Source organism: Dermacentor silvarum, chromosome 7 (assembly GCF_013339745.2).
Source record: "Dermacentor silvarum isolate Dsil-2018 chromosome 7, BIME_Dsil_1.4, whole genome shotgun sequence".
NCBI lineage: Eukaryota > Metazoa > Arthropoda > Arachnida > Ixodida > Ixodidae > Dermacentor > Dermacentor silvarum.
This window is the reverse complement of record NC_051160.1, coordinates 40,440,832-40,462,588: the sequence shown is the minus strand read 5'-3', so window position 1 is coordinate 40,462,588 and position 21,757 is coordinate 40,440,832. Positions and strand designations below refer to the sequence as shown.

At 43.5% G+C, this 21,757-nt stretch overlaps 1 protein-coding gene across 1 annotated transcript in view; it reads right to left on the bottom strand.

Annotated features, from left to right (window-relative positions):
• The window catches only part of LOC119457937 (polyribonucleotide nucleotidyltransferase 1, mitochondrial-like), a 55,046-nt gene that overhangs the window by 23,048 nt on the left and 10,241 nt on the right, over positions 1-21,757 (bottom strand). Inside the window, exons 6-14 of the mRNA XM_049670570.1 lie at positions 20,485-20,646; positions 18,715-18,901; positions 16,456-16,507; positions 15,235-15,292; positions 13,200-13,296; positions 11,021-11,123; positions 9,135-9,205; positions 7,261-7,297; positions 3,904-4,060 (exon numbers count right to left, since the gene is read on the bottom strand). Of these exons, the coding sequence (XP_049526527.1) occupies positions 3,904-4,060; positions 7,261-7,297; positions 9,135-9,205; positions 11,021-11,123; positions 13,200-13,296; positions 15,235-15,292; positions 16,456-16,507; positions 18,715-18,901; positions 20,485-20,646 (924 nt within the window). The remainder of the gene's footprint in view (positions 1-3,903; positions 4,061-7,260; positions 7,298-9,134; positions 9,206-11,020; positions 11,124-13,199; positions 13,297-15,234; positions 15,293-16,455; positions 16,508-18,714; positions 18,902-20,484; positions 20,647-21,757) is intronic.

The following is a 21,757-nucleotide window of genomic DNA, read 5'->3' as shown; positions in this document are numbered from 1 at the left end:
GAACTGCTGGTGTACATTTCATTCCTACTAAGAGCCGTCTTTAGAGACGTCGTCAGTAATAGAGCATACAATTTTGGGCAACACAGCTAAGGAAGCAACATACACTGCTCACAACTGCTACTATTAACGACTGAGACATTAACCCTTTCCGTACCTTGGACAAGCTGGGTTCGTCCACGTGTTTCTAGCAAAGCCGCAAAAGGACGAGCTATGCTCGTCAACTGGTACTTTTAATTTTCTAGCAACAGCATAGACAAGCTGGTTCCATTTCAGTGCTTTGTCGTGCTTCTGGAAGACGGTATCAGACAATTCGTGGGGCAGTGCAAGCAGCAGCAAGTTTATTCCGGCAGAGGAAGTAAAACAAGTTGGCAACTGGGCTATTTAAAAATGGCTCTGCCAGTTGCTGAATCTTCGCTGGCTTAACATAAATTTTAACGATGAATTGATACTGCTCTTCGAGTGAAAAAGACACTGAGATTCTAGATGCACTCAGCTTGCTTTCTGAGATGGGCCCTTCTGGCGACTTTGACATCACAAGATAGTGATGTGAACTTAAAACAAAGCCACTGCATGCCCGCCTCGCTTCAGTTTTTGGAGTCTCTAGTTAAGACCTCTGATGTGGAAGACACAGGTGACCCGATGGAGTATTTCACAGTGTACTCTATAGGCGAACATAGAGTTTCATGTTCTCTTTGCATACCTATCACACGGTACTGTATTTTTCCATGCACAGCCCGCCGCCGCGTATGAGCCGCACCCCCAATTACAACTGCCCAGAAAGAAAAAAAAAAATATCAATGCACATAACTTGCGGAAAAAACTGCCCATAAAAATGCTGAAATCTTCGTAAAAACAATCTCCATTTGCAGATCCACAACTTGTCCATGTCGTATTTTCAGCCAGCGGCTCTGTTTCCCATCTCTTTGGCAATGCTGATAACGTTCCCCTTCTGCTGCGCTCTAAAGCACTGCCGTCGAGTGCAGCTCAATTGTTATTGGATTTCAGGTTCGCCAGCGCCGCATGCACCATTCGCTAACTACTAAATGATGTAAAATAACAGCCCAGAAAGGAGAGGAGCATTGGCGACCATGAAAGAGGGGACAAGGGACCTTCAAAACACAAGGGTGGGGTTCCCTAGGAGATAATGAAACTTTAAGTGGCGAGGAACTTTGCCTTAATCACATCAGCCAAGGCTGATGTGAAGCTGCATCTCAAAGCAGAAAGTACGCTGCTGTGAAGCCACACCTCAAGGCAAAATTTGCATATAATCCACACTGACTTCACTGTTCAAGTTTTTTTGAAATGTTGGTGCATGTAATAAGTGCAAAAATATGGCATATGAAGAAACTTATCTTTTGCAATGATGGTTGAGATTTTGAATAAATAAGCTTAAGCTTTGCCAATGTGTTTCTAAAAAAATTCGCAATCAAAATATTTGGCCGTTTTTGGTTAGAATTCTGGACAATAGCGTGGCACGGAAGGGGTTTAAGACTAACTGCAATCAAATTTCGCATTGGCTAAATGGTGATAAATGAGTAGTGCAGTCGACTTCGTTAATTCAACCTTGACGGGACCGACGAAACTGACTGAATTATTCGGCAGGTCAAATTAAACAAGATGCAGAAAAAAACGCCATAAGACGCTGCTGACGGTATTTGTCCGAGTCTAACATGCCCCCAAATCGAACTCGTGTCCACTTTATATGTGCCCAAAGTAGAAAAAGAATGTATAAACGACATTAATGCTCTGAAACAAAGTACAAATCTAATGCGCACCTGATTTTTTTTTAAACAGCGGCTCATTGCCTAAAATGAGTTTCTCCGCACTGTATTTTAAAGTCAGCTTTGCCGCAATACAGCCGTGTTATGTGGTACAACATTAAGAAACATTGTTCCACCGCACAAATAAACACGGACCGAGCAGAGAAAGACAACAAGAACACCGGAATTCAACAGAATCTTATTCCCGGAAAACAGGGCTTTATGTCCACCGCTGCTGGTGCACCCGACCGCTCAAAAATATTTCCTTGGTCCAGGCCACAATCATCAAAGGTGGCAAAAACCAAACGAAGGCAAAAGTTTCACGTCACTCATGGACAATCTTGCACATCTCCCGCCCTACCAAGCTGACACGACACACACGTTTGCTCTGAGATAATTAAGTTCTTTTTTCCACCAAATTTTACCTCGCAAATCTGGCTTTCTACCACTGAGGCCACGATTTCTCTATGGAACCGAGCCTTCTCCAGACGCTTGAGTAAGGTGTCAATGCTATCACGAACTTGATGTTCGCAGGACTTGGCTAGAGCAGAGCGGACCGAGTTTTTTGCTATAGCTCTTTTAACGAGCTTGGAATGGGCCGATAATTCGTGAATAAAATTCAGTTGAAGTCCGTCGTTCTTGTTGTCGTTCTCTGCTCGTCTGTGCTTATTTGTGCACTGTAACGATGTTTCATAATGCTATTCACAACCAACTAGTCCAGATGTCCACGCTTAGCGTTGTGTGGTAAAGTGTACAAATGCCACGAAGGCAGTTTGGTTTCGTAACTGACTGCGACAGGCAATTTTGGGCCCAATTTTCTAGGAAAGCAATAGACGCACATTCGAACCGGGTAATGCCATAATCAGATATTGTGAGCTACAATTATTGCTTGAAAATCATCCCAGGGTGGGCCTAAAATAGGCATTTTCAACGGGAGATGACGTGTGTTCAACACATTTACTGTCCCATAAGCTCTATTGAGACAGACGCTGCCGCTAAAGGGGTTGTTATCGGGGTCACCATAGGGTTGAGTCAAGCGCGTGCGTGCTGACTGGTCAAGTTCAAATTATCTGGTGAATGACAATGTGACAACGGAAATAACGAATGTTTGGCCCAACAAAATGCATGGGCGTCGGCCGGGACCTTCGGTCGGCATCGAATTAACCAAAAAATCGAATTAACTGGAGTCGAATTAACGCAAGTTGACTGTACATACAATTGAAGAAACCTTGCCAAAGCCATTAAGGATGGTAATTGCCTAACACTATAAATAAATTAAAAGCCTCTAAATGCACTCGACATAAGAACTTGGCGGTAAGTGGATATGATATGATGCAGGTCTCAAGATTGAGCATGAATGCTGATCTTGCGGTCGCACCTGGGTACCCAGGTGGGTGCGCTGGTTGTCAACGTGCTTGACCTTGCGTTACTTCCGATTAATGGTACCGGCAGCGTTTCTGTACATTTCAGTGTCATAAAGGTCTATTTTTGCAACCTTCATGTGATGCATCTGCTCATATTTCCTGAACGAACTTTTGCACAGAGGCCACTTTGTAACTACAATATCAAAATGAGGTGTTTTTTTTTTTCTTTTTTGGCCATCCAGAATTTTGTTGTGGTTGGAATTTAAGTTCCAAACTACCTTCCAACATAACAGCAGTCCCTACCCAGATTTCCGCAGCACAAAGAAACCTTTTTCATAATTTGCAATTGCGTTTCTCTGCACCACACATTTTCCCAACTACGAATCGCAGCACCGGTCATCGTTGAAATGAAGTGCTAGGTGCACATGCACGGGCATCTTGCACATCGTTTTATCACGAGAGCCACGTCGACAGTTTCCATGTCATAACAGTACAAGCAAACTGTGCCTGTACGTGCCATTTGCAAAAATGACTACGCCCCCATTATCGGGCAAACTGCCTTGCAGGAAAGCTAGCCTCATAATTAAAGAGAAGGTCTATTAGTACCAGCTCTTCAGGCGCTGCAGCATATCAACAGTGGATGCTAATGACATCATAGAGGAACAGTTTAAAAACAACACAATTTTAGAAAATATCTTACTCGGTGCTATAACGAACAGCCAGTTTTTTCGGTAGCCTTGTTTACAGAACGTTGCTGACAGCAAGCAACAACCACTCACCATTTGATTCAAGCACCTCTGAGGTCAGTCTGATGGTGAATGGAAAATCTTTCGGCACAAGTGGTCGAAGAGCGTTTTCGGCGAGCGCTCCATGGCCAAGCTCTCTCCTTCCTGTGGGTCCACTCCGGCCGATCTCATTGGTTGCGTACGACGGAAACTATTGGAGAATACGGCCAATCAGGGCAATGCATGATAGGATGCTGTATGGCTTCTTTAGACAGAAGGAAGAGCATGTAAAAGTTTTCAAACACAAAATGCAACACCAACGCAAATGCAACACAAATGTTGCATTTCGCCGTGGTTATTTTCCAGTCAATGGTTTCAAGGCATGCAGGATTCAGAACTGTTTTGATGGAATGTGAACGCATGACACTTTGCAAGATAGTCCAATCCCAAGCCAATCATGCCTCTGAGAGACAATTTTGGTTTCAAATATGCGGAGGCTTATGGTAAATTTGGGTGGTCGATGTGGTCCTCCGAGTCAATTGTAAGACGCTCCAGATCCGAGTCAGAGAAACCACGCGCCACCTGAACGGCGGGTCACTTTGCAGAGCAGTGAGAAAGAAGAAAGCGAGGGTCAAGGGGAACACCGCCGCATCACACAGCATGGTTAGAGGGTCTGCGTAAGCCAGACGAAAAATGGTGGGCTACGAAAGTGACGACAAAAAAAAAAAAAAAAAAAGGCACTGAAGGTGCCACTAACAAATGCAAATGCTGCTGTGCCACCATCGTCGACGCGAGGCTCACAAAGCATGACAGCACAATTACGAAACCGTCTAAATGGCTGAGCCAACAGCGGCAAAAGCGCGCTGACAGAAAGCTGCATAGCACTCGCACAACCGGAAACAGGGCAGAGCTTGGAATTGCTCCTACGTCATTGGTGAAAGCATGTCTTGGCGTTCCATGACGGATTTCAACGATCTTAAGGAACCAACCAAACGTAGTTAGAGCTCCCTTTTTTGGCCTCCCGAACAAGATGAATACCTATGGAGCAATCCAAAACAGCCACCTGAAAATGTCATTAGTGTACGCGTAGTGCTGCAGATGAGAAGCACACTTGCCCAGAATGCAAAGACGTGGTCCACATTCTATGTATGTCCACAAGTTCATGTTCCCATGTCATGGCATACATGGGGAGGGCTTAGGAGGCAAGGAACACTTTGGTTTGACCACTGATAGTTTCAGCCAATTTTGACTAAGATAAATTCCTCACCAAGTATTTTGCAATGCAAACTACAGTATAGGGTATCGTTATTACCTCACTCTGACTGCTGCTAGACTTTGACAAAGTCCTGCAGATGTTAACAGAGTCGAAACCCGCGATAACGAAATTTTGCGACAGCGAAATATTTTCATATCCCTGGCGAACGCCCATAGGTTTCAATGCATTTCGTACCTCTCGACAACGAAATGTCGCTGAACTATACAATCCCGCATCAACGAAATTTGCTGGAATGTAGCCCTCCATATTACCTACTCGCACAAGGCTAGCAGGCTCCAAAATATGCTCAAATGCGATTGCGTCGCACTAAAATTGCATAAAATATCCTCACATTACGTTTGCGTGGGCGCTACCATTTGTGTTTACAAAAACAAGCAAGCGCCGGAAGCGATTGCATGCCCCAGAAACCTGTCATGGCTGCCATCTTGTTTCTTGATTCCCCGTTTGAAGAGGCATGCATGTTGCTACCGACATGCAACAACGATTTTTGCACACCTAATGCAGTGCATAATGTGCGGCTTGGTAAGAAAAGTGCAGCAAGAACAAAAAAATCCACATCCCACCAACGTGGACTTGTTCATAGCCCTTGAGATGGCGGCCGCAGCGTGGACTGCCACGCATCGGGCCGTGATTGAACAATCTGGTAATACGCGTCCCATGCTTCAAGAATGCTGCTTTCAGCGCCACCCGACAGGCATCGCATGCGGATTCGACACCAGATTTAGATTTGTGTGAAAGGGCTGTGATCTCGATCGATCGCCTTCTGAGATATGAGTTACGATCACTTTCGTGCTCGGCACTGGAGGCGTTGGCGTCTACGAGTGATAGCGTGCGCTGGAAAAATGCTTCTGGGTGCGTGGAGGTTCCGTGTCCGGGGCCGAGTTGCGCAAGATGTCGCAAAAGTAATCGTATCTCCAAAAGCAATCGACCGAGAATACTGCTCCACAGAAGTGGCGGCACTGCTGATTGATGCATGAGGCGCACTTTGTGTTGTCAGCAATGCAGTTTTATATCCTCGAGCAAGGCTTACCAAAGTAGGCTAACAAAATTTGGACAGTAAAGTTTCATTCTACGACGCATTCCCTATCTGTGCTGTCATTTCGCAACAGCAAAATTCTCACAAAAGCGAAGTTTTTCGCATTCCCCACTGATTTTGTTTGTGCAAGGTTCAACCGTATGGCACTTCCCACATATGTGGAAAGCCTTGGGAGTAGGTTTTAGTTACAGTAGCATTTGCACTTTCAGGAGAGATTAAAAATTTGCTGAACTGTAGAATCAGTGCTTGTAACAATGCTGCAGGAACAGAACAAACTATTCAACGTCTCTTGACCACTCCCTTGGCGAATTTCTCCTCACTGGAGGATGTTGAAAGCAACGCAACACGTACTCCAACCCCAAGTTGATTTTCTGTAGGTGATACCAAGTGATGCGCACTTGATGTGCACTTTACGGGCACATTGAACAGCTCACTCAAGTCATGTTGCATCTTTGCAGCAGCAAGAAATGTGCACTGAAACAAAGAAAGTGTGTTTGGATAGCAGCCCTAACATCCAATTTAGGGCTGAGCTCTTCATACTGAAGATCTTAAGAAGGGTGCTTTACAATTTAATGACATCAATGAAGTGTACCTGCCCTGTGCTCGAACCTATGATGACTTTGTCACTGAGCAAGGTAACTTGATCGTAAACTTGATCATCACACCTCATAAGGGATCAATCAACTAAATCTTGACTAGCATTGATTTATTGAACGATTGGCTGATTCAATTTTTTTTTGTACGACAGAGACACAAAGGCTATAAGAGAAGCTTTAGTAATAATTTTGACCATCTGGGGTTCTTTAGCACCCAGAGTACCTCAATTAAAATGCAGCTGCCTCGAAAAGCAATCGAACCCACAGCATTATGTTTAGCAGTACGTATTAGCCACTGAGGTGGGTTAATTTAACTGATTTTCATGACGTCACAAACACCACATAAAAAGAAACATCACGCTCATCACGGATGACATGATCAATGCCATTCACGCACACTGAACTAGCGAGAAAAAGAATTCGCATGTCGCATTCTATTCGAATCCTCAAACAACGCCTGCAAGTACTACACAGGTGAGAGCAGAAAGAGCTGTTTCACATACCTCATAATGGAGCATGAAGTTCTTCTCCTTCATCCCACTAGCTCATGAAAACATGGAAGTAAAAAACAAATATATAGTAATACAGTCAAGCCTTTATTTAACAAAAGTTTAAGCAACTTTACTAAACTTTTTATATGACTGTAAGTGCATCTCATTCCCCGGCACACATTCATACAACCTAATACATTGACAACCTCAAAGCAACAAAGCGAATTCAACGTCTCATACAACTTTATGTCCTGGAGGAAAATATGGGCAAGGAAACATGTCACAGAAAAACTGTTGTGCTCAAACTGCCTCGAAATTTATTCATGTAATGCTGCTGCTACAGTAACTGCATTACCATACTGGTTTAAGGAGGGAGGTCGTTTTTTACAGCGAAGCTGTTAGCCTCAAGCTGGTTGGGGTTTTTCGGTCTGTGCTCACCCAAAAACAAAAGGCAGCTGATGGGCTTTATGTATGAGTTTCCACATAACAGAATTAGGTTTTCTAGTGTATTCGAATTACAATCCGGTGCTACCATGTCTGCAGGTTGTGTGTAAGTTGTACTTTACAAATCTTCTGCTGCATTTTACTTTGAAAAATACAATTAGTTCAATAACGCACTTGTGCCAGGCAGTGGGCCTAGAAGAATGAGAATGTATGCTGCCTTTCTGCACACGTGCGTGCACGCATGACGAACGTGTGCACATGATGTATCGTCCTTGATGAATGGGCGCTCTGCCCGTTGCATCTGTCGCATAGCATGTGCTGCAATTGTTATCAACATTATGCCAAGCACTGTCCAAAACGGTACCGCCACCTAGTGGCCGCGGGCACTCAGACCTCAAACGGCAGCTGGAAAAGGGCTTTGCCTTTCAGTTTCTGCATAACATAATTACGTTTTCTCGTATATTCAAATAACAATCCGAAGCTATCATGTCTACAGCTTGTGTGTAAGTCATACTTTAAGCATTTTTCTGACGGAATTTACTTTTAAACATTTATTTAGTTCAATAAGGCACTTGAGCTTGTGAAGCGCCTAGAAGAACAAGAATGCATGCTGCACTTGTGCACACGTGCGTGCACGCGTGGCGTACGTCACTTGTGGTGGTGGTGCTTGTGTAACGTCGTCTAACTTCGGTTGTGCTTGTCAAACATCGGCAACAGCTTCGCTGTACATCTACTTTCACAGGGTGGACTGAAGGTGGAAATTTTTAGGAAGCTGCTCGTCGCAGGGTCTACACATTCGCAAACTCAGCATCGGATTTACCAGATGGAATCAGCGGCTGCGTTGCAACCACGTTCAGACGGGCTTACTGTCTATAACAAGTGCATACACCCTCTGCTGACAAAACCCACACAAGCAAAAAATCTGCATTTTATGTTGCTTGAATGAATATCATTTTATGATATTTTATGATATTTGCACGAGTGTTTAAGTGTTCCCGATTCAACGAAGCCCTCAATTTAACTAGGACTTTTTTGTTTAGTCCCATCGAATTCTTAAATTGAGGTTTGTGTGTGGCACTATTGTGAGTCGATTTCAGCGACTGGTGAGAGCAAGTGCTATGTGGACACAAGGAGCTGCATATTTTTGAAACTGGAAAAGTATAAATTATAAATTTGATTAAATTCTGATGTTTTACATGCCAAAGCCCTGATCTGATCACGAGGCACGCACGGCGTAGTGGCGCACTCCGGATGAACTTTTACCACTTGGGTTTCTGCAACATGCATCTAAATCTAAGTACACCAGCGTTTTTTGCAATTAGCTCCCATCAAAATACAGCCATCACGGCCGTGGTAAAAACCCGCGAGCTCGGTGATGTAACACCACAACCACTAAGCTGCCGCAGTGAGTTGGAAGAGCAAACGTAGCAATGCGCACTCACCCAGTGATCACCGAGACGGGATCTGATCGCAGGACTGAGAGCAGGGAATCAAATGCGACAGTGCAGAGAACCTGCCAGAAATTCATTCAACCACACATGAGCTATTGGGCCAGTTAACGTCAAAGCATGCCTGAGCATGCGCACAGCAGCAGAAGACACGAAAGAAAAACAATTTTTTTTTTTGCGTTGGGCACAGTATTTTCATTTGCCCCCTCCATATATAAAAAAATGCCCAGCTGGTTGGTTGTGTTCGGCAGGCTGTGCACTTAACACTTTCGTGACCGCGCCTATTCCCATCGATAGCATGTTATCGATCATTAAAAATTCAAATCTTGGCGCTCTCCATCCAACACCATCTAATGGGTTAAATAGAAAGTATTTTATCAGTTTCACTCCTGTGTTTCTCTTTTCCACCACACAGGGATCTTTAAAGTGCCTTCCTAGTGGGGGAGACGAGCGCTCGTAGTTTAGAAGATGGCATCGAGGTCGCACGCCAGTGCTCCACAGAAACGGCAAATTTCAACAGATTCTAATGCATTTCGGCTCAAATTTCTCGATTATGGTGGCTGCACAGGCTTAGAAGACGGCTTCGATTCGTCAGACTTTAGTACGGACGGCAAAAGTGCGTCAAACCGCCCCGGAACGTCAACAGGTAACGGTCGACGATTTTCGCTTTCTTCTTGGACAGGTTCATTGCGGCCGCACATTGATCCAAGAATATCTGGTGTGTTCTAAAGGTCACAGTTCTATTCTGCAGGGTGTCAACATCGTTCGAGCGGGACTGAACGACGGAAATTAATGGCCGCCGGCCGCGCAAAGAGTGGAGTTTTGTACACGAAGACAGCCTGGAGTGGACCTTGTCATTGCACTCTGGAGTGGCACGCGGCAGTTCGAAAGGGCATGGCAGTTGGCTAGTGCTAATGTTTTCCCATGTATCTAAACCAATTTTGTACATACAGAGCTTATATTTACAGGATTAGTGCATTTGGCTCTTCTGTTCAAAATGTGTTTTCGAATATTTTTTTATGTTTATTTTGTGCGAAGCAGCATTGATGTTTTTGTCTAACTTTTCGTTTGTTAAATTTTTCTTTTGATATTTTTTCGTAGTATTTTTAATGAATATGTTGTTTGAAATTAATACCGTAGGAAAGATAATTCCTTCCTCTACAATTTGATACTATACAGTTTAATATCAAACATTTTCTGTGGCCGAAAAAAAAAAGATATTTCCTAGACCACTAGAAAACTACCGATTTTTCCGCGGTCACGAAAGTGTTAATATCTCCTCTGACCTGTATGTGTCACAAGAGCCAAGTTGATCAGTTGTGCACCTATGCCTTTGTACTTTTCTCTATGATCTGCAACAAGATGTCTATTTTTACCATTTATGTACGTTTTTTTTTTTTTTCTTTCCTTTCTACTCCTGTAATAGCCCCAGTAATGGCGCTGAGAGTATTAATTTATTAATCAACAAAAAAGTGTATGCCAAACTTCACAGCAACACATTTGGTGGTGCCCTCACGCCACATCTAAGGGTGAAAATTGTATGCATCTCACAACTCAATTTTACGCTGAAATTTCCTGGATTAGATGGCACTGAGACAATACAAATCAATAAGCATACACAGGACTTTAACACAATGCACTGTGTACTAAAGTAAAGCCACACCAAATGACAAAATTCGTGTGTAGCTTACATCTCAACTCCGCTTCATTTTTCTTCAATTTTGGGCCCAAGTCATAGACGCATAAATGTTACGTGTCATTTTAAGTTGTCAGGGTAAATGTGCAATTGTCAAAAAAGTCACAATCAATGTAGCATGCTGCAAGTCAAAAGAATTAAGTACAGACACAGGTTCTGAAGTCAGAGCCTTCTGAGAGCTCACCTGAGTCTGTCCTCTTTGGAATAAGGCTGACCCATGAAGTGGCTGGAACAGGTCGATCTGACACGATATGTCACGCAAGGCTGTTAGACTTCGGCCGTCAAACCTGCACGACCAAGAAATGCGAAGGTTTAGAAACAACGCTAACGGTGCTAACTGAGCTACTTTTTTCACCACATTAGGCGATGACCAGTATGCAGCATCAAAGTCAATTGAGCTCTGTTGTCAATGTAAGCATGTGTCTACTGAAACCATGAAAAACACAGTATAAACTAGTTCATCCGTTCCGGAATAAAGACACACGAAAAAACATACTAATTGGGAAAACATAGGACCCAGTGTCAAAAAAATAAATTGACAGACTTAACTGTAACTGACACGTACTTAATGCAAAGCGTTGAACGAATCCTTGCAGCACAAGACACCGGCTAGTGGGGCCCGAGCAGCCCGAGACGTGCATTGCCGCTTTTGCAGCGTTCGCAAGCTTACATTTGCACTTTTTCGGGTGGAGCATTTTGGCGGGAAGTTATGACACACCCACTTGGCAAGAATGGCTGCCTACGCGCAATGAGCTGGTCGGGTTCCAGCGGCCCGAGACGTGCTTTGTTGTTTTCCTATTGTGTAGTGTTTTAAGACAGCGGGGGAAACCAAAACGGAATTGAGTGACCCCGAAATACGATACCACCAGAGCGAAACATGATGCTCACTTCGTACGCCACCTGCAGCACGGAGTGGCGGCGTATTCGGGTTATCGGCTACGAAGAGCGTGCAGTACGCTTTCAATGTCCCTACCCCACATGCGCTGTGAAACAGATTGGTGAACATGCTTATCACGATAGGGTTGGCAGTGATGGCTGTGAATGTGACATGCGACGACCCGCGAGGAGATTTGCGGGTACCGGAAGAGCTAACTATGAATGCATGCCGGAATTTTCATGTGACACGGGCGGGTATGTACCACGGGGAAGCTGCCATGGCAGCTGCCTACTGCTCTAGATTACACATGCTTCGCACAGTTTCTTGTTCACATGAAATATAGTGCCCGGAAAATGTATCATACGACTGCAGTCCTATGACATTGGTGATGCACTGAACGTTAGTGCCAAGTATTTTCTGGGAACGTATTAACCAGTAAAGAAGCGTAGCTGTAGTGAATCATTTTATGTATTCTCGACCGTCAACATTAGTGCCGAAAAATCGTACACAACGGGATCATATCATCAAGCTTCGACTGCAATTAAGGTGCTCTAGTGCAGCCCCAAATTTTATCCCTAGAATCTTCTACGAACTTTTGATCTAACATGTAGTTAAAGAAGAGGTAAACATATCAGGATGACAAATAGGGCTAGTTGTGGTTCTTTTTCCATGCTTTTCTTAAGTGGTGCTGCTTTACAATGAATTGTTTTAAACTTCTAGGCCAATAAGTCATCTTTTATTAACTTTGGATACCCTATCTCTTCAAGAGTTCATTTCTTATACTTGTGATAGCAAGTTGTAACTCAGGGCATGCAGTTTATTGTGTTATCTTGTCTGAAAGCACTTGTGTGTCCCATGTTTATCATGCAAAAAAAAGAAAGGAGAAGACAGAAACATGTGCACAAAAATTACAGAAACAACTGCCGTCCTTTTTGCAACTGAAGCGTGCCCCTTGATGAGGAAGAGCTACACAAATGCAAAACGTTTTGGCGCACGGAATCCAAGAACAAACAAACTTTCAACGTAACCAATGCATCTATCCTCAAATGAAAAAGTTTTGTTTAGCACGTACTTAACCGTATGACTCCCACATCTCTCACCTATGTTCAAGGCTGAACACAGAGTTGAAAAGAAATTAGATTTTTTCATCACTCTCACGCTTCGAAAATTTCTGCGGTTGGCTGTACAGCGGCGGCACCACACATAAATTTGGTATCGTAAATCTTTTAAGTCACAGTTTTCCGAAAAGAGCCTTTAAGTTTTGTACAGGGTGAAAAAGTTCCGTTACAGTGTGCGCAAAAATCAAGATGCAGTTTAACCACTCTCACTCTAAACATTTCATGTCATAGCCATTCAAATTCAAATACTAGTACATGCTAAGGAGGCCGACTTTAACTAACACCGAGGTAATTTCCTGCCTTCTGGCCTTTTACAGTGTGACATGTTGAAACCAGAAAACTACAGAAACTGAAAAATGCCTGGTCACCTTTGTTCTTTTGTAAGAACTTGCTGCCTAAAGGCTTCTTTGACTACTGACGTGAAGGCTTCGTTCAACAGGTAGCTCTCAGTTCCTGGAAAGCTTTCTGGAAAAGAAATAACCATGCGACAACGCTTGAGTCATCGCAAGACAGCACCTTTCTGCAGTGAAGGCTATACACATGTTGATTCTTTCGTAAAATTACATTTATATGATGACTCGAAACACCACATCTAGTACTGACAAGTGTTCCATTAACAGCATCCCACATTCCTAACACATTCACAGTATCAGTTCTTAAAACCCTTAGCTACACATTGCAGAACCCTAAATGAGACACCAAAAGGGTGCACTAAACTTAGAACATTACAATGCTTGTCTAGAAACATCACAACGCTTGTTTTCAATTCACAACATTGCCCTTAGAACCTCAAGTTATACTTATCTAGGTATACTAGATCGAGGTATACTTATCCCAATTTTTTTTTCATGCAGTTTACAATGTTTTTCTTACGTCTCATAATCATAGACTACCGAAACACAAACCAATACATGTGAATGGCCCAAAAATGCATAGGACAAACAAAAGGAACGAACCAGTAGAAGGTGTCAAAATGTGTAACGAAAAAGGTACGAAATCAAAGGCCCTTTCTAAAAGAAAGATGGTTGAACGCGAAGCTTTCTCCCATTCAAACTGAATCGAAGTCCAAAGCCAACGACCATGCAACGAACCCAAGAAATGCCCAGCAACCTGATGCGATGCATATGTGATTTGATTGCTTGTTTAGTATTCTATTTTTTGAACATTGAAGTTGAATGAAGACGCATTTCGTTGAGTTGCATAGCCTTTATTTTAGATCCTGTAGCCGTTGATTACACACACACACTCACACTTTCACGGACGACTCTACACTTGCACAGTATTGCCTTGTGATCACTGTGGTAGACGGTCCAAGGCTCTGCCGTTGCCGATACATGGGATCGGCCTTACGAGCACGATCGCGCTCGTGCTTACGTTAGCATACGGCAGCCTCTTCTTCTGCCGTGCGCTTCACCTGCGGCCTACCCATGGTGACGGCTGGGAATGCATTGCGTGACGCGCGTAATGCAATGCAGATATATACAGTTCGTCAGGGTAGAGTGGCGTTGCAGTTCCCATTGTTCTTATCGGTACAACTGCGAATGTAAACTGTAGTGTTCTACGATATGTATGTCATGCGCCACTGTTCTATTGTGTGCGCAGATGTGCAGATAGTTACACTGTGTAAGTTGGCTTTCCTGCAGTGCTTTTTTGGCGCTCACGGACGAATGAGTGAGTCATAGAAAGCTTCACTTTAAAAGAAGCAGCAAGACAGAGAGAGGCCAGAAAAAAAGCACAAAGGGCAAAGGTGCTTTGTTGTGAGAGATGAAGGAATAAGTCAGAAAGAAAAAAAAGAAGCAATCAAATGGAGTCATTTAAAAAAGAACACCGCGGATTAACACGAACACTAAACTGCATTTTTTGCACCATTTACAAGATCACATATGTGCATTTGTTACTTAAGCCTGCCCCTTTCTTATGCGCCATTCATAAAGTATGGATCAACACCAACTTGCTCAGCCTAAGGTCCACAGAATTAGCACTGCACGTCATTAACTAATTCCCACCAGTTCATTGCTAGTTCCCGCTTATGAAGAACAAGCACGGCACCACTGGCACGAGCCTGGCACTACCCTTCTGCAGACAACGCTGTGAACTCATCTTGCGCGAAGCCTGCACTGTGTGAAGCTGATGGCGAAGTGCAGATGCCATCATGTTCAAAATGTGAAATGAAAAGAGAAGTACAATACCTCCTGAACTAGTTCAGAGAGTGCAGACGAATTGAGTGGACACTTTACATCTTGTTACCAAAGCCAAATGTTGTAGTACTCCTTAGTTGCAGAGTTCAAAAGTTTATTCAAAGGTTCATTACCAGTAACCATACATTCACAACACGATAAACAACAAGGAGGTCCTAAAGCTCAGGGCTGTAAGAAAAAAAAAGAAGCCACAGGCGTTCCTTACCTTGGAGCTTTTCAATCACGTCGTCCTTTACCGCAGTCAAGGCCTCGTCTCGAGAAATCTGCATGGCAAATCAAAGGTGACAACTACTCCTGAAAACTGTAACTCACACTTATGCTAGGTCGCCATAAAAATAAAAAAAATAAATAAAGGAACCACAAATGAATAAAAACACCAATAGTAGTACATCAGAAATTAGCGTTCTAGCATCATCATGGTAGCAGCATGGGCTGCAACGTCTGCATGGTGCACACCGACCCACACATCAATGGTTTGCAGGTCGTGACCACCGCCTGCGATTTCCGTGATATAACCAGGAGGCCTGCTGTAAGCCCAAAGTGGTGCTGCCCTTGGCATGCATTTTGTGGTGATTGATTAATGCATGGGGTTTAGCATGTCAATGCAACACGAGACCTATGAGAGAAAATACAGCAAAGGGCTTCGGATTTATTTTGACCCCCCTGGGGTTCTTTAACATGCGCCTAAATCCAAGTACACTAGGCTTTTTTGCATTTCAGCCCCTTTGGAATGAAACCACTATGCCTAAGAGTCAAACCCACGACCTCAAGCACCACATCATAGCCACTAGTAGACATGCATCATAGGCTACCATGGCAGACATGCATTTGTACACAGGCAGCGTTAAAAGATTATGCGATTAACTATATGTTACACTAGCAAGAAACTGAACTTCCATATCATATCTCACGGCATGACAGCTATCTATTAAAAATACTGCGCGACAATATTTCTGTGCCAGTACATACTCCTTAAAAGAAAAGGTAATTGGATGTTACAAGAAAGAAAAATCTACAAACATAACCTAGGACGGTATTCTCAAATGACCACTTTCCCGAATACGATCATGTATGTAAGATGTCGCATGACCCAGCGCCGGGCCCATCAGAGCCTACAGGCAACAGAGTTCTTGGCCCTGCCCCAACGAAATGTGTTTGGTGCTGCGCAAGAAAATCTGCAGGCAATACAAGCCAATGTGTCTGGCGTCGAGTCACAGGAAATTTTGTAAAAGTGATTGTACCCTTAAATGTTTTCATTCAAGAATACCATGCTTGACTTAAACACGATGCAGCAGTTTGGTTTTCTTTCTTGCTTTAAAACAGGAGCACTATAGAAACCTCTGAGCACAAACCTAACAAATGAGAAACACCCCCATCACCCCACCAAGAAGGTGAAAATTATAAACCAAGACAAGCAAAGCCATACTTTGTCGTGGTTGGCATCCGACAGTATATCTCGGACACGAATGCCAGCCAACCTGCAATGAAAAAGAAGATGCACTGCACTTTAAATTTATTGCTAGCATTTCAATGGCAACGAACATGGATCAAATGGAAATTTTTCGATATTCCAATAGGACAGACATGTGGGCCATCGTTAAAATGTGAAAATAGCACAAAGCACACTAAACTTTTGAAAGAATGTGTTTCGCAAAATTTGTACGTCCTCTGCTGTTCTTTTAATCCCTTGTGTTTAGCGCTATTTTCACTTTTTTATTGCTCAAATTCACATTCAGACCCTTTCTATCTTTTCTCACTGGATTACGTGTCACAGTGACATGGCGTCTGGTGGATTGTCAAACACAAGGGATACAATCCTCTTTTAAGAGCAATCCATAGGTTTCAAAGAAAAAATACACCACACTGGCAAATAATTTACTTAAATTTTAAACAGCCAGTTTGATGAGCCACGAGGAAGAGAGAGAGAGAGCAGAGACTTTATTTGCACCCATCAAATAGATGACGGGGTAAGAAACTTTATTCCGGGTTGGTTGGTTCACCATACAAATTTAGTATGTTTATAAACATACAGGTCACCTCTGAATAATAGCCTTCACTCCCAATTACAACTGCTGCAAACAAAAAATATATGCAAGGTGCCCTAGCTATCATCATGTACCTAGTTTTCTAGGTTTTTTTAAGCGAAGCCTTCTACATGAATTAGGTCAAATGTATACGTTTTGCAGAAACCAGCAGAAGCCTCCTGTATTTTTTTTGTTATGATATAATTAATTAGGTTGGCGTTATTACTTCATAAACTTATTCATTGTTATATTTACCGCAGACATGTCAACACTAGGCGTTAGAACCCATTCGAAAACATCCATTTCGATTGTTTGAGGCATGCTACGTTTTGCACATATTCTCAAACATGTTGCAAAGGGACTAGGTGCACTCCATGCCTTATCCAACACTTGCAGCACTTTGATAGGGTGCTTATCTTGGTATGACCGTCAACTTGCAGCTAACGGTGACCACTGCACCTGCGCACATCAACGCTTGTGATACCGGTAAGCAGACTATCAAAGCCAATTTATCGGAAATCAATCGCAATGCACGCTATCGACTTGTGGCGCCACGCCAACCCAAACAGGGAATGTATGTAGCAGCCACCTTGAAGAAAGGCAACACGTCACATGAATTAAAACAGTCTACATACTGCATCGACGGAATTAGTTCACCACACGCTTGAGAAGCCGCATCATGTAAGCATAAGGCTGTGACGGCTTTTTCATTATTTCCTGGGCTCCCTTACAAACCCAGAAAAAACGAGTCATTAAATAGATAGCATGCCACAAACAACTTAAATTGATGCTTCAACACCTAGCGTTGATATATCAGCCATAATTATCGTAATTAAAATAGTTACTTAATTGAGAACAGTAAACAATACAGAGGACACCGAACACTTCTTAAAGTTGCTGCTAACAGCATACAGCTGGTTTCATCCACAAGAGCTTCAGCTTTACTAAAGCTTGGTGAATGATAGATGGGACAAGGAATATGGGTAGATTTTTTGGCTTTTTTTCTAATTGTCACACACAATGCGGGTAAAAAAAAAACACAAACAAAGACGTTGAAATCTTGGGAAAAGCAGCCTGAAACAATCATCAGCACAAAGCAAAGCAATGGAAACAATTTAGTTTTGTGCGTGCAGTCGCTGCTGCTTCCACAGCTGTGAAATGGACTGGCTTCATGCGAATAAATAATGAAGCCACGCTGCAAGGCAAGATTCACGTATAAGCTACACCAGCATGTTGCAATAGGCTGTTCGTAATCATTAATGCGGGTTACAGGTGCAATATTACGGTATATGAAGAAAACAAATGCAAAATTAAATTAAATTCGGTGTTTTCAACGTGCCAAAATCACAACTGTACTACGATGCATGCCGTAATAGGAGACTGAATTAATTTGCACCCCCTGGGGTTCCTTACGGTGCACCTCAATCAAAGTACACCCCACGGCCGGGATCTAGTCCGCAACCTCGAGCTCGGCCACTGCAACACCATCACCACTGGACCACCGCAGTAGGTAAAAAAAAAATGCAAGAACAAAGCAAAGAAATGTGAGCAAAGCACATTGTGTCCCAATCTTTTCGCATAAATTCCTCTTTGTTTCATTGTTGCACCTTCGCGTGGCCTTGTAACTTATGATGTGGCAAAAGATTTCTGCAGGCACTCACAGCCTGGCCGCGTCAATCAGCTCAGCTGAAGGGACGAACAGCTTCTCCACGGTGCGCTTGGGCCGGCCACAGGCACTCTGGAACTCCTTGATCTGGCGGATGATGAGCTGCGTCTCCTTGACGCCACAGCGGATGGCCTTCTGGAAGTCCTGGAGGAGCACGTTGTCCGCCGATGCTTCGAGCATGACTGTAATGTGAACCGTGGAACCTGTTGTACCTATGTTTCCTTTCAGGAAGAAGCTTTTGATGGAGGCCGACTCCAGTTTTTCCTTATTCAAATGTACATGTGAAACGCAGGAATGCTCTTATAAGGCAGCCGCTGGACCGATTTGAATGAAATATGCCGCATTTGAGAGATAAAGCTAAATTCCAGAAACTCTGGCAAGTAGAATTTTTATTTAGGACCTGCATTTTATTTTACGAAAATTGCAGTAATTTGGTAAACTTCAAGAAAACAAAAGCACAAAGTTTACAAATCCATAACCCTGCATTAAGAACAAATATCATAACATTGCATCAAACTGCATGTGTTAAAGGAATCTCAAGCGGCCAACTACAACGTTATACGAAGTTACAGTTCACGTGAAACTGTTACATTTACGAGGCTTTTGCAAAGGTCGTTTTCCCAAATTAACGCTATGTTTCCAAGGGGTGTATAGCACACTCACTTTGTCCGCTTCAGATGCCTTATTAGGTGCAGTTTACAGAAATTCGACATTTTTTTTATCGCCGAACTACGCAGTTGCACACCTGTTGCATACTTAAGTTTCTTGAACATTTGTAATTATAAATAATTTTTCAAGAAAAGCTGACGGCAGAAGTTACAAATCCACTACCTACCGTTTGTACATATTAAGTTCTTTTAAATGCAATCAACCTCATCAAAACCACATAAAGATAATTTTGACGAGCAAACCGATTTCTCCAATCCCATGTACAGCCAACGTCAAATTTTTCGGGTTCCCTAAGTTAACGGATTCCCTAAGTCTCCAAGTTTAGCACAGCCGTGGCTGCTCACGGCTGTCAGCATGGCTGAGTGCAAACGCAGTCCGTGCGGCCTTTTTTAGAGCGAAGACTGGGCAAGCTGAGATGGCAAGGCATGATGTGCTGTTTTCCGACATGTCTATGCTGGAAGTTGCATAATCTCAAGTTTCAGAGAAGCACTGAAACGTGAGGCAGATAAACATTCGCTGCCAGCGCTTTTCAAGGTAGCACCGTTCCACTGTGGGCAACACTACCAGGTGTGGGGACGGATTGTACGTGAAAGCGTGGCTTGCTTCACTTTGTACCGCCGATATGAGGATATCGTCAATGCGGCCTGAAACTGTACCTTTTGTCGTGGACTCTCAAACTCAACAAAATGAATTTCAATGCGTAAGCATTCTTAGGGTACTTTCACGCACTTTCTGGGGGCTGCCTATCTGTGCATGTTTGTTTGCATCTGTGCATGTTTGTATCTAACCGTTTGCATGAACATAAGTACACAGCCCATGCAAGAGCACACACTGCCATGATTAAACAGCGGCAAGAGTTCCACACCATTCCGTACCCTCTTTGCTCGGTACACCAATGGCTCAACAGCCACTGACGCTGCCACCACAGCACCGGCCAACAGGCAGCCGAGTCCAATCCATCTAAAGGCTCCCAGATGCCCATGTAACTTAAGTGTTTCAATTGCCTTTTATTTAAAGTCTCAAAGAACCCAAAGTATCGCTCGATAAGCCTGTAAATTATTCAGCGAGCCACAAGGACAACAAAAGGGCTACTCACCAACCTGGTTATGCTCAGCACCAGCCACAACGAGGTTCAGCACGCTCTGCGTCATCTGCCGCCGTGTTGGGTTGATCACTACGTCACCATCGATCAGACCCACACGAACAGCCCCAATGGGCCCGTTCCAAGGTACATCGGAGACGGACAGTGCTGCTGACGCTGTAATACAGCAGCAAGCAATAGCATAATTTTTTTTTTTCATGTTTGCATTGAACGCGCACCTTTTCGGGGGCTACATGTGCACTTTATTAACAATGATTTACCTTTAGACATGGCAGGCAAGCAGCGGCAAACTTGGAACCGCACAGAATGACAAGCAACACATCGTTCTGAGAACACAGCGACTCTGCTGCTGCCAATTTGGCCTGTTTTGGCAATATGAATGAACTTGTTCGACCCTACTACTTCTCTAGCACACGGCGTCTTGGGCTGCCACAGAGAGGGAAACGATGGTAACAAGCACAATTTCTCGCTTTTCTTTGTATGCATGTTTTTTTCCAGACTGCGCCCCCCCCCCCCCCCCACCGTGTCTTTCAACATTTTTTTTCAAAAAAAAACTTGACACAATATTCGCAAAATCGTGTAAGGAGCCCAAATTCGTAAACGTTGTAATAAATTAAAGAGAGCTGGCGTGGAATGTTCGAGAGACAATGTGATTGAAGGTCCTCTGGATTGTTTCTGACCAATTGGAGTTCTTTAAACGTGCAACCAGTGCTCAGTAAATGAGTGTTTTTATATTCCAACCCCATTGTGATGCTGCCACTACATACACAAATTGAACACCGAACTTGGGAATCAAATGCCACAGCCACTGGCCACCACAATTGAGAAATACCCAAGGTAATTTAAGACAGTGTCCTACCATCTTCAAAGCCATCTTTACAATTAGCATAAAGGAGTACGTCAGCAAGATCAGAAACCACATGAAATTACCGCAAAAGCTTGATATATAACAAACTACAACATAATGAAATTCTCGATATAATGAAGTATGTAAGTATGCGTCGCACGACAGAGAGCGGCTGCTGAAGTGGTGCAGCGTAATAGCAAGACCCTCTAACTGTCGTGGTTAAAAACAGAGAGCGGCTGCTGAAGTGGTGCAGCGTAATAGCAAGACCCTCTAACTGTCGTGGTTAAAGACCAAGTGCAAAAGAGCCTATTGCACCCCGTCTGCTCTGGGTGCGAGGAAAAGCATGCGAGGGCAAAATGAGTAAGGAGGACAGTGACTTGATGCACATGCAGGGGAGGGAGTGCACAGTAATGCGATCAA